General features: G+C 47.9%; 2 protein-coding genes across 4 annotated transcripts in view; one reads left to right on the top strand and one right to left on the bottom strand.

Moving 5' to 3' along the window:
* The window catches only part of POLR1B (RNA polymerase I subunit B), a 27,435-nt gene extending 20,273 nt beyond the window's left edge, over positions 1–7,162 (bottom strand). Inside the window, exons 1-3 of the mRNA XM_083175990.1 lie at positions 6,796–7,162; positions 1,339–1,506; positions 123–269 (exon numbers count right to left, since the gene is read on the bottom strand). Of these exons, the coding sequence (XP_083032116.1) occupies positions 123–269; positions 1,339–1,506; positions 6,796–6,972 (492 nt within the window). The 5' untranslated portion in view covers positions 6,973–7,162. The remainder of the gene's footprint in view (positions 1–122; positions 270–1,338; positions 1,507–6,795) is intronic.
* A 10-nt stretch (positions 7,163–7,172) lies between these two features.
* On the top strand, positions 7,173–13,638 carry NANP (N-acetylneuraminic acid phosphatase). Of its 3 annotated transcripts, none has more exons than XM_083175993.1 (3): positions 7,173–7,309; positions 9,293–9,406; positions 11,714–13,638. In XM_083175993.1, the coding sequence occupies exons 2-3, from the start codon at positions 9,317–9,319 to the stop codon at positions 12,347–12,349; spliced, it is 726 nt and encodes a 241-aa protein (XP_083032119.1). In that variant the 5' UTR covers positions 7,173–7,309; positions 9,293–9,316; the 3' UTR covers positions 12,350–13,638. The 3 variants fall into 3 exon arrangements, with proteins under 3 accessions (XP_083032119.1, XP_083032118.1, XP_083032117.1); XM_083175992.1 differs by having other exon boundaries at positions 7,188–7,367; XM_083175991.1 differs by lacking the exon at positions 7,173–7,309 and adding an exon at positions 7,378–7,458.
* The last annotated feature ends 1,644 nt before the right edge of the window (positions 13,639–15,282 follow it).

Here is a 15,282-nt window from a genome sequence, read left to right as displayed (position 1 = left end):
CTGTGTGTACGGTGCTTAAGAAGAACGGGAGAGCTCCAGCTTGGCCATGCTATAATCAATTATTCTATTATCATAAGCCTGATTGTACAGTGCTAAAACCGAATATCTAATAATTGTCTCACCTGTTCCTCCTCATGATGCTGAATAAGTTGCTTTGGGGAAAGACCATACAAATTGCAAAGCTTGGATTTTACCATGATTGGAATATTTCCAAGAGAGTGTTTGATGACCCCTTTCTGCTCACCATTTACAGACCAGCTTATATCCACCTGTAGTAAACATTACACTGCATGTTAGATACAATGGATGCACATGGCACATAGTTGAACATCTGTATGGATCTAAGTAAATGTTATCATACAGTAACTTTTAAATCACTGGTAAATGATCCTATGACTGATGTGAAATTACAGCTCATACATGTACGGTTGAATGTCACTCAATATAAAGATCAACGCGTCAAAAAGGTGGTTCCAGAGAGATAATCTGTATAATGAATTGATTTGAACTAACACTAGGTAGAGGTGAGATGTATACAAAATAAAGTGTGGCGAGCACACGCGGATACGAGTCCGCTCGCCATGCTTGGGCTCGCCACACTTTATAAAATTAACTCCACACCCACGTGGACACTGGGGTATGACATGGATAGTGGGGATATGATTGTGTTAGTGGGTGTACAGTGCATTATACTTACCCTGAACGATGTCCCCGGCGGCAGCTTTCACCTCCTTCGGCACTCGGCTCCCCGCACTGTCGTCCTCCATGACAGTCCCCAGTGGCAGCAATGTACGCAAATAGCGTAGTGCCGCTGGGGGAGCAGGGAAACCATGTTATGCTCCCCCAGCGGCAGTATGCTGAATGACTTCCATTGCTGCCACCCCAAGACGCGTCTCCCCCGCTGTATCTCCCCCCTCTGCCCAGCTGCCGCTCAAGCCCCGCCGTCCGCCTTTCATCCCACCGGTCAAGCCCCGCCGCCCTAAGTAAGTCCGTACATATTAGCAGGGCACCCGGTTAGGCTACGCTGACTACATAGCCTATGGTAGGTTGTCAGCGTAGCGTAGCCGGGCGCCCTGCTAATACATAAGTAACGAGTATTTTAAGAATTCACATAAAACTATTAAAGCAAACTATAAAAAATACATCTCCATAACCAACCAACACTTATTTATGTTTTATTATTGCTCTTTAATATTAAAAGAACGGCGATTATTTTTCCGTAAAAGATACTAAAAGTGTTCATTGCGTCAGAATAATGTGTTTGCGCATTTATTTTAAAGGGGTAAGAAAACGGATGATTAAACCAATGTATCGCCAGCCTCACTAAAGTATACTCACAGTCAACTTTCCACGGTACGTACACCTTCGCCCTCTGCACTCTGCTGGATAAATCTTTGGCTCTTTACAGATGCTTCCTTTTGGTACCATAGGAGAGCTGATAGATGCAGCCACAATGGCAAAGGAGAGCCGGTCACTTTTAAATGTAAACTCCAATGGTTTCATGGCCTACAGAGAAAGAACTAGTTTATAAAAATACATTTCACAATACAGTTCTTCATCAATTGCTAGAAGAAACGGGGGGGATGTAGGTGCACTTTGCAATCACTTCTACTCAAAATGACAATATATATTACAAATAAATAACATAACAAGTTGTTAGCATAAATTTGGCCAAAAATATGGGCTTGTCCACCCAATTCAAGGTCACCTATGCTGGGTAAGTCAGTAGCGCTTTGGGGTTCACGTCTGGGGTGCAGGGTACCCACAAACCAGCACAGCCCAAAAAAATAAAACAGGGCACACCGCATATGTTAGATAGCAGTGAAGTGTTAAAATGTCAGACGTGTGAAATAATCTTTAAGACTACAAAGATGAGGGGGGGGGGGAAACACATACAAAGTGAATGTGATCATATAGGTGCGTACACACTGGGCGTTTTTGCCCATGAGGGATGTTAGGCAAAAATCACTGCCCGATAAACACTAAGTACATACACACAGTGATTTTCACCCGGCCCAGCGATTTTCACAGAGGGTGAACCACATTGCGTAGGGGTCCCTACAGTCATTAACCCGACGTCGGGATCCCAACTGTTAAAACACCGACGGCCGGGTTCCCGACGGCCGTCGGCTATTTCCCTCGTGGGGGTCCACGACTCCCATAGAGGGAGAATAGAATAGGCGTGCCCGCAAGGGGCTTTGTTGCGCTGGCCACGCTGTCTGAGACCAGGCAGTCGGGATCCCGACATCGGAATAATGTCGGTGAATCATACCACACCCATTGCGTAGTAGGAGACTATGAAAAGTGGTTCATTCGTCCCGTTATACAGGGCAGTGGCTGGCAATGATGCACTCATCACCTGCCCATACACACTAGGTAAACAGGGACGGGGGCGTTTACCTGATCGCTGGGCTTCGAAGATCCGCAATTGGTAAGTACTTGTATGTATGCTTACTAAATCCTCGGTACTTGTTTCCTAGCACGGCCACAACGATCATGATCGTGGGCATCGTGAGGAAAAATCGGGGGCATCGCATGCACTAAAAAATCGGGTGCGATGGTACCGACGCGATGCCCGCGATTTCCCCATAGGGAACAATGTTAAATGCCTCAATTTACCCGCGATGCCCCCGATTTTCCATATGAATCAATGTTAAATGGCTCAATTGACCCAATTCATCATAGGGAACACTGGTAAATGGGCCAGAAACCCAAAAAACACCGCTGAACAGTGAAATGTCCCCCCAAAAGTAGTTGACGCCACCCCACGATCAACGTGAACCCGAAGCGTGGCGAGCATAGCGAGCCCGCGAGGGGCGGCGGTACGCGTCCTCCGACCTTTTCATACCCCCACTATCCACGTCGGCGTGGAGTTGAGAATAGAATAGTGTGGCGAGCGCAGCAAGCCACCGAGCCCGAAGCGTGGCGAGCGGACGCGGATACCTGTGAAGCCCGCGAAGGGACGCGTTTACCTGTGAAGGCATCGCCACGCTTCGGGCTCGGTGGCTCGCCACACTATTCTATTCTCAACTTCACGCCGACGTGGATAGTGGGGGTATGAAAAGGTCGGAGGACGCGTACCGCCGCCCCTCGCCACGCTTCGGGCTTCGCGTTGATCGTGGGGTGGCGTCAACTACTTTTGGGGGGACATTTCACTGTTCTGGGGTGTTTTTTGGGTTTTCTGGCCCATTTACCATTGTTCCCTATGATGATTTGGGTCAATTGAGCCATTTAACATTGATTCCTATGGGAAATCGGGGGCATCGCGAGTAAATTGAGGCATTTAACATTGTTCCCTATGGGGAAATCGGGGGCATCGCGTCTGGACCATTTAAGCCTTTTTTAGCGGCATACGACGCAATATTGACTTTTTTCAACGCATTTCAATGGGAAAATCGGGGGCATAGCGTCGGTCGCGTCGTATACCACTAAAAATGACACCCGAATGCCCGCGATTGTGGCCGTGCTAGGAAACAAGTACCAAATCCTCTGCTTTGTCTGCAGTGTAGTGTGTACCAATATTGCTCATTCTAGCACCCTGCTCCTTGTAAAATCCTTGTAGTTCATCCTTCCTGTCTGGGGTGTCACTGTCTGCTGTGGTACTTCAAGAACAGTCTGGTTTGTCTCTCAATGTTGAGACAAACCGGACTGTCCTAGAAACACCACAGCAGAGAGTGACACCCCAGGCAGGAAGTAGGAACTGCAAGTATTTTACAAGGAGCAGGGTGCTAGAAGAACACTAGTACGCATTTTCTACATGTACACACTATGGGGGTTATTCTAGTTCATTCTTTCTGACAAAATCCTTCTTAGATGGACAAAACCATGTGCACTGCGGGTGGGGCAGATGTAACTTGTGCAGAGAGAATTAGATTTGGGTGGGGTTTTTCTTCAAAGTGAGATCTATATTGCAGTGTAAAATAAAGCAGTCAGTATTTTCCCTGCACAGAAACAAAATAACTCACCCAAATCTAATTCTATCTGCACATGTTACATCTGCCCCCCTGCAGTGCACATGGTTTTGTCTATCTAAGAAGGATTTTGTCAGAAAGAATGAACTAGAATAAACCCCTATGTCACTGGACCCACTGCTGACGCTGCTGCTTAACTGTTGGGCTATTAAGTGGAAGGCTTGTCACAGATAAACTCATTTTGCATTGGCTGCTCCTTGGAAGTAGTCATTATTACAGAAAGGTTTTTATTTTTTTAATTGACATATGCTGTGCATTATTTCTATTTATTGTAAGCCTCCATATAAATATTTAGAAGCAAAGAACTTTTACAAATACTGTAATGTAATCATTTCAAAAGGAGGGCAACATTATATTTATAAATGCAAGCCGGTCAAATTAACTTTTCAGTACAGGAGACACCACTTAATATTTAATTTTAATGAAGGAACGTCTAATTACCCTGGGATCCACCAGCCTTCTGACCAAGATGATCCGGCGCTAATCCACAGTAACCCAGTCATCTAAAGGATTTTTACCTAATCTCGCAAAGAGAACCAGAACACTACTGTACTGTTTCACAATGCATTATGTCAAAAGTAGACGCTTAGTAAATCTAGCGTACTCTCAACTGTAGCATAATGGTATCTGGGCTTTTTCCATCAATGCAGGGGTGTCAGAATGGAGGGGGGGGGGGAGGCCAGCTTGCTCTCCCCAAACATAAGCGAAGGTACCAACGCTAGATGCAGAGCATGGGGCTCTACTTAGCGCAGCGCGTGTTTGGGGGAGGGGGGCTCTACCTGGCACAGCGCGTGTTTGGGGGGGCTCTACCTGGCACAGCGTGTGTTTGGGGGGGGGGGGGGGGCTCTACCTGGCACAGTGTGTGTTTGGGGGGGGCTCTACCTGGCACAGTGTGTGTTTGGGAGGGGGGCCTCTACCTGGCCCAGCGCGTGTTTGGGGGTCGGGCCTCTACCTGGCCCAGCTCGTTTTGGGGGGGGGGGGCCTCTACCTGGCCCAGCGCGTGTTTGGGGGGGGGCTCCATCTGGCCCAGCGGCGCGTGTTTGGGGGGGGGGGGGTCTACCTGGCCCAGCGCGTGTTTGGGGGGTGGGGGCTCTACCTGCCCCATTGCTTGTTTGGGGGGTGGGGGCTCCTCTACCTGGCCCAGCGCGTGTTTGGGGGGGGGCTCTACCTGGCACAGCGCGTGTTGGGGGGGCTCTACCTGGCACAGCGCGTGTTGGGGGGGCTCTACCTGGCACAGCGCGTGTTGGGGGGGCTCTACCTGGCACAGCGCGTGTTGGGGGGGCTCTACCTGGCACAGCGCGTGTTGGGGGGGCTCTACCTGGCACAGCGCGTGTTGGGGGGGCTCTACCTGGCACAGCGCGTGTTGGGGGGGCTCTACCTGGCACACCGCGTGTTTGGGGGGTGGGGGCTCTACCTGCCCCATTGCGTGTTTGGGGGGTGGGGGCTCCTCTACCTGGCCCAGCGCGTGTTTGGGGGGGGCTCTACCTGGCACAGCGCGTGTTTGGGGGGGCTCTACCCGGCACAGCGCGTGTTGGGGGGGCTCTACCTGGCACAGCGCGTGTTGGGGGGGCTCTACCTGGCACACCGTGTGTTTGGGGGGGCTCTACCTGGCACACCGCGTGTTTGGGGTGGGGGGGGGGCTCTACCTGGCACAGCACATGTTTGGGGGGGGGCTCTACCTGGCACAGCACGTGTTTGGGGGGGGGGGGCTCTACCTGGCACAGCACGTGTTTGGGGGGGCTCTACCTGGCACAGCACGTGTTTGGGGGGGGCTCTACCTGGCACAGCACGTGTTTGGGGGGGGGGGCTCTCTACCTGGCACAGCACGTGTTTGGGGGGGGGGGGGGGCTCTACCTGGCACAGCACGTGTTTGGGGGGGCTCTACCTGGCACAGCACGTGTTTGGGGGGGGGGCTCTACCTGGCACAGCACGTGTTTGGGGGGGGGGGCTCTACCTGGCACAGCACGTGTTTGGGGGGGGGGGGGCTCTACCTGGCACAGCACGTGTTTGGGGGGGGGGGGCTCTACCTGGCACAGCACGTGTTTGGGGGGGGGGGCTCTACCTGGCACAGCACGTGTTTGGGGGGGGGGCTCTACCTGGCACAGCACGTGTTTGGGGGGGGGGGCTCTACCTGGCACAGCACGTGTTTGGGGGGGCTCTGCCTGGCACAGCACGTGTTTGGGGGGGGCTCTGCCTGGCACAGCACGTGTTTGGGGGGGGCTCTGCCTGGCACAGCACGTGTTTGGGGGGGGCTCTGCCTGGCACAGCACGTGTTTTGGGGGCTCTACCTGGCACAGCACGTGTTTTGGGGGGCTCTACCTGGCACAGCACGTGTTTTGGGGGGGCTCTACCTGGCACAGCACGTGTTTTGGGGGGGCTCTACCTGGCACAGCACGTGTTTTGGGGGGGGGGGGGGGGGGGGCTCTACCTGGTGCAGAAACCTAAGATGGCCAGAAGCTAGGGGTGCCAAACAGAGATTTTATCTCCAAACCCCCCAAAAAAACATTTGGACGCTCCTGCTTCAGTGCTGGGCCATTATGTGCTGTGGTCACACTCTAAATAGATGTGTGGTGCCCCTTACACACAGTAGGAATACAAGCTCTAACTTTAACGTTACTTGGGGTTTACAACTGTACCCACAAAGATGAGAGCCCTAAACAAAGGTGTCATGTGTTCATGGTGCTGGAATTATAGCTATGATTACACAGTTGTTAGTATCATGACAGGAACTGCTGGGATTTGTAGTTCTCCAACAGTTGTCGATCAACAGTATATATATTTATAAGTATGGCTAACACATTCGATTCCATCTTCCAATGCTCACCTGCACGGCATGGTGCAGCCCCTCTGTCATGGCCTGGTTGAAGGACTGGACGTGTGCTCTTGTGATGTCCTGCAGGGAAGGCTGCTGCTGCGCCCCGGGCTTCCTATAATCGGGATCAGTCAGTTTCCTCAGGCTGGGCTGCCGGGGCAGTGCATGCCATTTATCCGCCGAATCCATGCTGCACAGGGAAGTCGCACAAACCTATCCTACATACAATGACCGTAACACAGGCAGTAGCACATGTGCGGCTCACCCGGGTCCTGCAGCTCCATGTGTTTCCGCTATCATTGTAGCTACTGCTACACTATGCGGAAAAGTTTTGTAACGCGTCTGCAGTTTAGAGTGCGGCCATTTTTCTGAAGACAAGAATCTTACTTGAAGCTGATAAACGTATTTCGGAGTCACATGAACAAATCTGTGCCGGCTATCCGAGGCAGCCATGTTCTAGAAGACCCCTCAGTAACACAAGCGACAGAACCCTGCAGTGGGGACAGGAAGTGCTATTAGCGTAATCGTAGGTTTTCTGACAGCTGATAGTGACCTGTTGGCATGTTGTGTAGCTTGTCATCGTGGTGAGTTGTGTGCGTGTGTAGCTGTGCCTGTGTCATATATGACGGACAGATGGTGGCATGCTGTACTGTATATGCTGTAATGATTACTGCGGTCAGTGTGTAATTTTAGTTCGTTAATCTTGAGAACACTTAAGGGCCAGATGCACTAAGCCAGTGGTTCCCAAACTGTGTGCCTAGGCACCCTGGGGCGCCTCAGGACACTTGCAGGGGTTCCTTGGGTTGGTGGACCAGGATCAATTCATATTATTTATGGTCAATGTAACAGGCAAAACCAGTGCTGGTGGCTGCCAATCATATATGTGGACAAACAGAAGTAAATCCTGTCCCTCACCAGATAACTGTGACATATACAAACAATGTACTTAATTTAATATTTTTTTTTCTGAATGTCTCGATAAGAAGCATTTGGCCTAGTGGTGCCACGAAAATATTTTGGTGCTCTAGGGCGCCATGAATCAAAAAAGTTTGGGAACCCCTGCACTAAGCTTTAAAAAGTGATAAAATGGAGAGTGATAAACAGCCAGCCAATCAGCTTCTGCCTGATATGTTTCAAATACAGTCTCTGACATGGCAGATGGGAGCTGATTGGCTGACTGTTTATCACTGTCCAATTTATCACTTTTTGAAGCTTAGTGCATCTGGCCCTACCCCAATAATGTTTATTATCTGGCAGCGGTGACAGGCTCAAGCTTATAACATGGGGCCCCTGGGATAACAATAACCAAACTGCCACAGACCACTATCCATGTGGACCTCTATTGGGAATAGTAATCTGTGGCGAGCCTTGCGGTATACTTGCCTACCTGACCCTCTCCATGAGGGAGAAAATGCTCTGTTCCTGGATTTCCCTGGTAATGAATGATTTCCAGCACCAGTGGGGAGCTAGGTAATTGATTGTTTCACCACAGGTGATGGCAAGCATACATTACCAGGGAAGTCCAGGAACAGAGCATTTTCTCCCTCATGAAGAGGGTCAGGTAGGCAAGTTAAGTATGCCTTGTGGAGCGTGCTACAGTGCATGTGTGGTGAGTGGAGCGCGCCCGGGATGGTACACATTTTACTGTTCTGAACAAGTTTAATTCGGGAATACCGCCGGACCGGACATCAAAATCTGCAGTCCGGAGCTTGTAGTGTCCGGTCCGGGGGTGTCTTGTCCGGGGGGATGCCTGTGATAGCTTTCACCAGGGACATGGGAAAAGGGGAGATTGCGGCCTCCTGGACCATTCTGGATTTTGCTACATCCCCAGACCATACAGGGAGGCTTTATTCTCCCCCTCCTCCTCTACCGGGTTACAGCTGTCATGTGAAGCCCCCCCTGGACAGGACACCCCTTGGACCGGACACTACAAGCTCTGGATTGCAGAGTTTGATATCCGGTCCGGCGGTCAGGGGTATTCTCCTGGTCTGTTAATTGCCCACACCTGTTTAATTCTGCTAACCCATGTTCTGAACCTGAATCGTGGAGATACACTATAAAATGATGATAAACATAGTGGTTAGCATTGTGAAGGTCTAGATTCAGTAAGATATTATCTGTGTCATCCTTGAAGTGAAGGATTACAAGAGTGAAGGGTTTAGTTTCCATGTGGGTTACCCCCTTTCCTCTATTTCTCCAGCACATTTACAGATTTACCAGTCACTGATTTTCCTGAATACCAGAGAATACACCTGAATAGAGCCCTATATCTCTTAAATGCTTACAAAATCCCTATGGTATTATAATTTGATATTAGAACAGTTTCTATTGCTGAGTCTGTATAGTAAGCTAATGGTTTTTTTGCTTATGGACAAAATTAATGATAACAGTAAAAACTAGTCAAAGATAAAGGGTCTAATCAATGCTAAATAAACTAAAAAAAACAAACCTTATTCATTTTGAATTCATTCAGTGTAAATATATTTTTAAACATTTCATATGCTTGCAGATCCTGCTCGCCTACGTTTCAGAAATGGTGTTGAATGGCATTAAGGCTGTATTTTTTGACTTGGATAACACATTGATTGACACATCTGGAGCCAGCAAGAAAGCTATAGAGGAGGTAACGAACATGTGTAATGCTGTCTTTTCCTATATATGATTGTGCATATGTTTTAGAATTTAGTGAGTTTTATTTTCAGTTATAGAGGAAAAATTCAATTGTTAGTACACCGGTAGCCACTACTGTGGCCAAACCTGACCATAATGAGCAACCTAAATTGACTATCGCTCTGCAATCTCCCTTTTATACCATTATTTTCCTAATATTGGGACATTAACAGGGGTCTATCCGTTTGACCTGTGCTGTTTGCTCAGTGCGGTTGTATTCTGCATTTCTTATTACTGGGGACCTGCTTAAAAGCTTAAGTAATGCTGTAATTGTGCTTATATGACCATGGCAGAGGCAAGTATAAATAATTGCGATAAAAGTAGACCTATAAATGATTGTGCCCAGCAGCTGAGGCTCTAAAAAAACAGGCGTGGATCAGCTGGTCACCAGCAAGTTGTTAGACAGTCATTAGGTCGACATATGTCTAGGTCGACAGGGTTATAAGGTCATTAGTTTGACATGGGTAAGGTCGACAGTGAAAAAGTCGACATGCTGTTTTATTTTTATTTGCCGGCGTATAAGACTACCCTCCCACTTTTTTCAGGTGATCACTTTTCCTATAGCAGGTTATACATGTACACGTTTCCTGTAGAGTATTCTCTTTAGAGTAACAGAAAAACATTTGTCATTTGTCAATATTATTGTTCTAACACTTCATGCAGTTATGACAGTAGTACTCTACCACATGGAGTTGCTGCTATGTAAATAGAATCCTTCCACATTGATGGCCCAGTTATTAGCAGGCCAACTACACATTTCATCACAGCAATATAACTCTTCTGGCTGAACTACGGAAATACCACATGGATAATGTGGTGTTCTGCACAGTGAGAGTAGTGGGTGGGTTTTTGCTGTGTCATAAGTATTGTTCTTACAGTAGTACAGGATGCTGTCACTACACTCACACACAGCCCCGTTACCTTACACGCTGAGTACACTCCCAGCTTCTTAGCCCGGGGAGCAGAGCTGCCCCTTCTTCACAGCAATTCTGAGCGGCGCTGCCACCACTGCACCTCCCCCAGACAGACTCTCCGCTCCCCAGGGTGCTCCAACGGCTGCCGCTGGGGCTACCACGGCCGGAGACCCCGCACTGGCTGAGCTGCCGCAGGAGCCTCCCTCTGCAGCCGCCTCCGACATGGCAGAAGCCCTGGACCCTGCCCGGGGAGGATAATCCCCCCCTTTCCCTCCTCTGATGCACAGATCCCTGGGCGAGGTGACGAGATCTCCTGCCGCTCCCCCAGCAGGGAGGCAGCTACAGCCCGGCGTATAAGACGACCCTCCCACTTGGAGGCATGTTTTTCAGGGGAAAAAAGTAGTCTTATACGCTGGCAAATACGGTATTTATTTATTTTTACCCTTATGTCCTAGTGGATGGTAGGGCATGAAATACCGCCTGTCGGCACATGTTGTGTCGACTTGGACACCAAACGTACCACCACGTACCCAGTATTTTCTGATAAACATACTGCATTAATCTTGCCATCAATTTTGACCAAGTTTCCAGTGCCTTTGTAGCTCACACATCCCTAATACCTCAGTGATCCACCTAAGTCTAGTAGTTAATCACTAGAAAGACAGATAATTAGACGTTAATACCAGCACTAATGAACAAAACCTATAGCGGGTTTCCAATTCTGTGCTCCTTAATCCTAGTATGCACAGCATGCACCGGCTGTCACCTCCTCTGGTTGGGTATAGCACCGGCTGTCACCTCCTCTGGTTGGGTATAGAACCGGCTGTCACCTCCTCTGGTTGGGTATAGCACCGGCTGTCACCTCCTCTGGTTGGGTATAGAACCGGCTGTCACCTCCTCTGGTTGGGTATAGCATCGGCTGTCACCTCCTCTGGTTGGGTATAGCACCGGCTGTCACCTCCTCTGGTTGCGTATAGCATCGGCTGTCACCTCCTCTGGTTGCGTATAGCATCGGCTGTCACCTCCTCTGGTTGGGTATAGCATCGGCTGTCACCTCCTCTGGTTGGGTATAGCACCGGCTGTCACCTCCTCTGGTTGGGTATAGAACCGGCTGTCACCTCCTCTGGTTGGGTATAGCACACTCATCAGATTGTGATAAACAAAACTTGGCTAGAATTCGCTCTGTAAATAAAGTGTTAGAAGTTCTTGCTCTCATACCCTGCTGCTGACAGTAGGTTGATGCGTTTCGTCTATAATGTAGACTTTTTCACTGTTTTGTTTGCCCTAAGTGCACAGCACTGCATTATTTCTGGGTATAAACTGGAACATTTCTTGTCTTTGTACAGGTAGTGAAATTACTCATAAACAAAAGCAAATTCAATGAAGTGGAAGCTCATCGTATATGTAATCATTTCCAAGCAAATCTCCTTCATGAAGATTTTGATCCCACCAAACTGACCATTGATGACTTCCGAGTGTTGCACTTTGAGAAAGCCATGGAGGAAATCCGGGCTGGAGATCACAACTGCTTGGCCAAAGAATGTTACTCGCTTTGGAAAACAAAGCGTTTGGAACTCATGACGCTGTCTGAAAATGTAAAAAATATGCTCCGTGAGCTTCGAAAGTCAACCCGTTTAGTCCTATTAACAAACGGAAACCGACAGGTCCAGAGGGAGAAAATTGAGGCTTGTGGAGCCAACCCATTCTTTGATGCAATAGTTGTTGGTGGAGAGCATGCTGAGGAGAAACCAGCGCCATCTATCTTCCTCCACTGCTGTGATCTAGTGGAAGCAAAACCAGGGGACTGTGTCATGGTCGGTGATAATCTGGACACAGATATTCAGGGTGGACTGAATGCAGGGTTGAAGGCAACTATATGGTTAAATAAAAATGCACACGCAAACAATAATCCCAGCCCTACTCCTCATTATATAATACAGTCAGTGGATCAATTACCCAATGTTCTGAAGAATTTACAATAGATTACAATGTATGGGCACAATCCACTGCTACAGTACATTACCCATGCTCTATTTCTCACATACTGTATTAAATGAAGCAGAAACAGCAGATCATTGATCCCTGTCAGTAACCGTGCAATGTGGGGAAGATGTGTTAAGCCTGATAAAGTGGATGGTAAATACGCACTAGCCAATCAGCTGTTTTTGGAAAAATTACAGTTAGGAGCTGATTGGCTGGTGGGTTATCAGCTTCCACTTTATCACGTTACCAGACTTAACACATCTGCACCTGTATACTTTACTAGTTATGGTGAATGAGTGATGGACTATTTCCTAGATGTGATGTCATGTACAGTGGTTCCCAAACTCTGTCCTCAAAGACCCCCAACAGTTCATGTTTAAAAGGTCACCAAGCAGGTGCACAGGTGTACTCATTACTCACTAATACATTTGAAAAGATCCACAGGTGGAGATATTATTTGCGGACAGGAAAATGCACACTGTTGGGGGTCCTTTAGGACTGAGTTTGGGAACCACTGGTCTAGAAACTGCATTCCATACTATTAGCTGAGTGTCAGCTAGCAGTGTTAGTGTGGCTATATGCTCAATAGAACTGCTTACAAAGATCTTCTATATCGAGACAAAAAGGGCAAAGTTACAGTGCTATTGCTGGTGTTGCAACAACAACTTGCAGTTCTATAAGGATTTATAATTCTGGTTACATTTTAAATTGTATCTGTACCTGTTCTCTAGACTCTTCATATACTGTTCACTAGCCACTCCACATACTGCAGGTGAAAAGAAATTGCCTATGTGTATGCTACCTAAAATTTACTCAATCTAGGTTTTCAGTATGTCCATGCTTGAGCACAGGTGATTTAATTAGCGCCTCAGTCATTTTGAACTATCTATGCTCAAGGATGATATATTAAAAACTTGTTTTGCATTTTGAGAAGGACTGTTGTAATGTATTAATTTTGGTCATTGCAGTGTAATGGAATGCTGTATGACAACCACAATGAAATATTAAAAAAAAAAAATTCCTAAAGTTTTCTATAGCTCACCCCATAGGAGAGAAACTACTACAATAACCAATCGCTGAAAATCAAATAGTTTTTTCAATTGACAGATTAAATTCACTTTTGTAGTGTAGGCTTTGTTCTGTTGGTGAATCGATGATTTCCATTGTTAAATTACATTCCAGATAATGTATATCTGGTTTCACTGTAAATCTAATAACTTGTGTGGATTTTTCAATAACAATTTTGCATCTTGCACTGTTTTTAATTAATAAATATGAGTTAATTGTCTATGTCTTTATTGAATTATTTACAGTATGGGGGAGAAATATCTTTACACACCTCTAATGCTGGGCATACACGCTACAATTATCGGGCCAATCTGCCCAGTATCACCTGATAGGGCACATAATTGTAGCCTGTATGCAGCTAACCAATCCAGCAGTATCATTCTGTTAGACAATACAATGGAATGTAATAAAATCAATGGCGCTGAAAAGGGCAGCACTAACCTGCCCAGGGGTTACCTTCCCTGGGTAAAGAAAGACAGTAAATACAAAAGACAGGAAAAGCGCCCACTGTTAGGAGCTGATGCTCACGTCTTCAAAGTCCGCACAAAAGTTCTCTTTTTATCTCCAACAGAGGTATATGTGAAGAAAACAAATGGGAGAAACACAATGTGTAGTTCTGTTTCTCAGAAAAAACTGTCTTTTTGAATTCTGTTAGACAAGCCAGATAGCCCAGAGTGTCCTTCCGATTCAATACTTTCAAAGTGTCCTGTTGGCCGCACAGGACAATGCCCTTTTGCGGCAAACCGACTGACATTTCTCTGTTCCTTCACGTAGGTAGGAACTGTGTGAATGTCTCCTCACTGTGGTGGAGCACCAATATCGAACCCATAAATTGTGAAAGATATCAGAGCATATTCCAGGGGGGTTCTGGTTGCCTGGAAAATCCCCTCCTCTTGGCAAGTGCCTTCAGTTATGACAATAGCACTGGTATATCATATATCAATAGATCTGCCACTAAATCATGCAGTGTAAGGGACAGAGCAGAGCTGCACACGCCTATTGTACCAGCTTCTTTTACCACATCTACTGTATGGCCCTTATTCTGAATCGGACGGTACGGCCCGCGTGCGGCCGTACCGCCGATGTTTTTAGTCTGCACATGCGCAGAGGTCAATCTGCGCATGTGCAGCCCCATTCGCCGCAGACGTATTTCGTCCGCCGCAAAGGGGGCGTATAGGGGCGTGAGGGGCTTCATACCCTCATTTCCCTATGTATACGCCCCGCGTTTCATGGGCGTTCCCATGCAAACGCGGGGCGTATGCATGCTAATCAGGGTATGACGCCACTGATGGGGGCGGAAAGCTGACGTCGCCGGATGTCAGCTCTCAGCCCCCATACAAGCTATCACACGGACGATTGTCCGTGTGGTCTCAGCTTGCGGGAGCTGCTGTGGCGTGCGGCCCTGCCTTCGATGGTCGACGACCATCGAATGCAGGGGGCAGCTCCCACCATGGTGGAGGCGTACGCCCCACCATTTTTATGCGGATCGCCAGCCGTCCGTGTACAGACGGCCGTGGCGATCCGTCTCGTGGGCGGGGATTGGTTTGTGCGGCCGGAGCACCGTGTGCGGCTCCGGCCGCACCAACCAGAATAAGGGCCTATGTGTGGATCTGAGCCCTCAAATATTGCAATGGACCAGAGAGCAGCTGCCAGGAGGAAGAGACAGGAGCCTTACTATGAAGTGGGAGATTGTGAGCTTAGAAAGTGCAGTACTGGTTCTATTCTGTTTGTTTATTTATTATGATATGTTAAACCTTTTCCTGACCACTTATTTAAATGTTTGAAACAGCCTATACTATACCATCTGTACTGGTAATAATCAATACTGTATTACATACAGTAACCAGTGTATTAAAATACCAAT

The sequence above is a fragment of the Crinia signifera genome, chromosome 3, assembly GCF_055691185.1.
Source record: "Crinia signifera chromosome 3, ASM5569118v1, whole genome shotgun sequence".
Taxonomy (NCBI): domain Eukaryota; kingdom Metazoa; phylum Chordata; class Amphibia; order Anura; family Myobatrachidae; genus Crinia; species Crinia signifera.
Note: the sequence above shows the minus strand (reverse complement) of the source record. Positions and strands in the feature narration are given on the sequence as shown.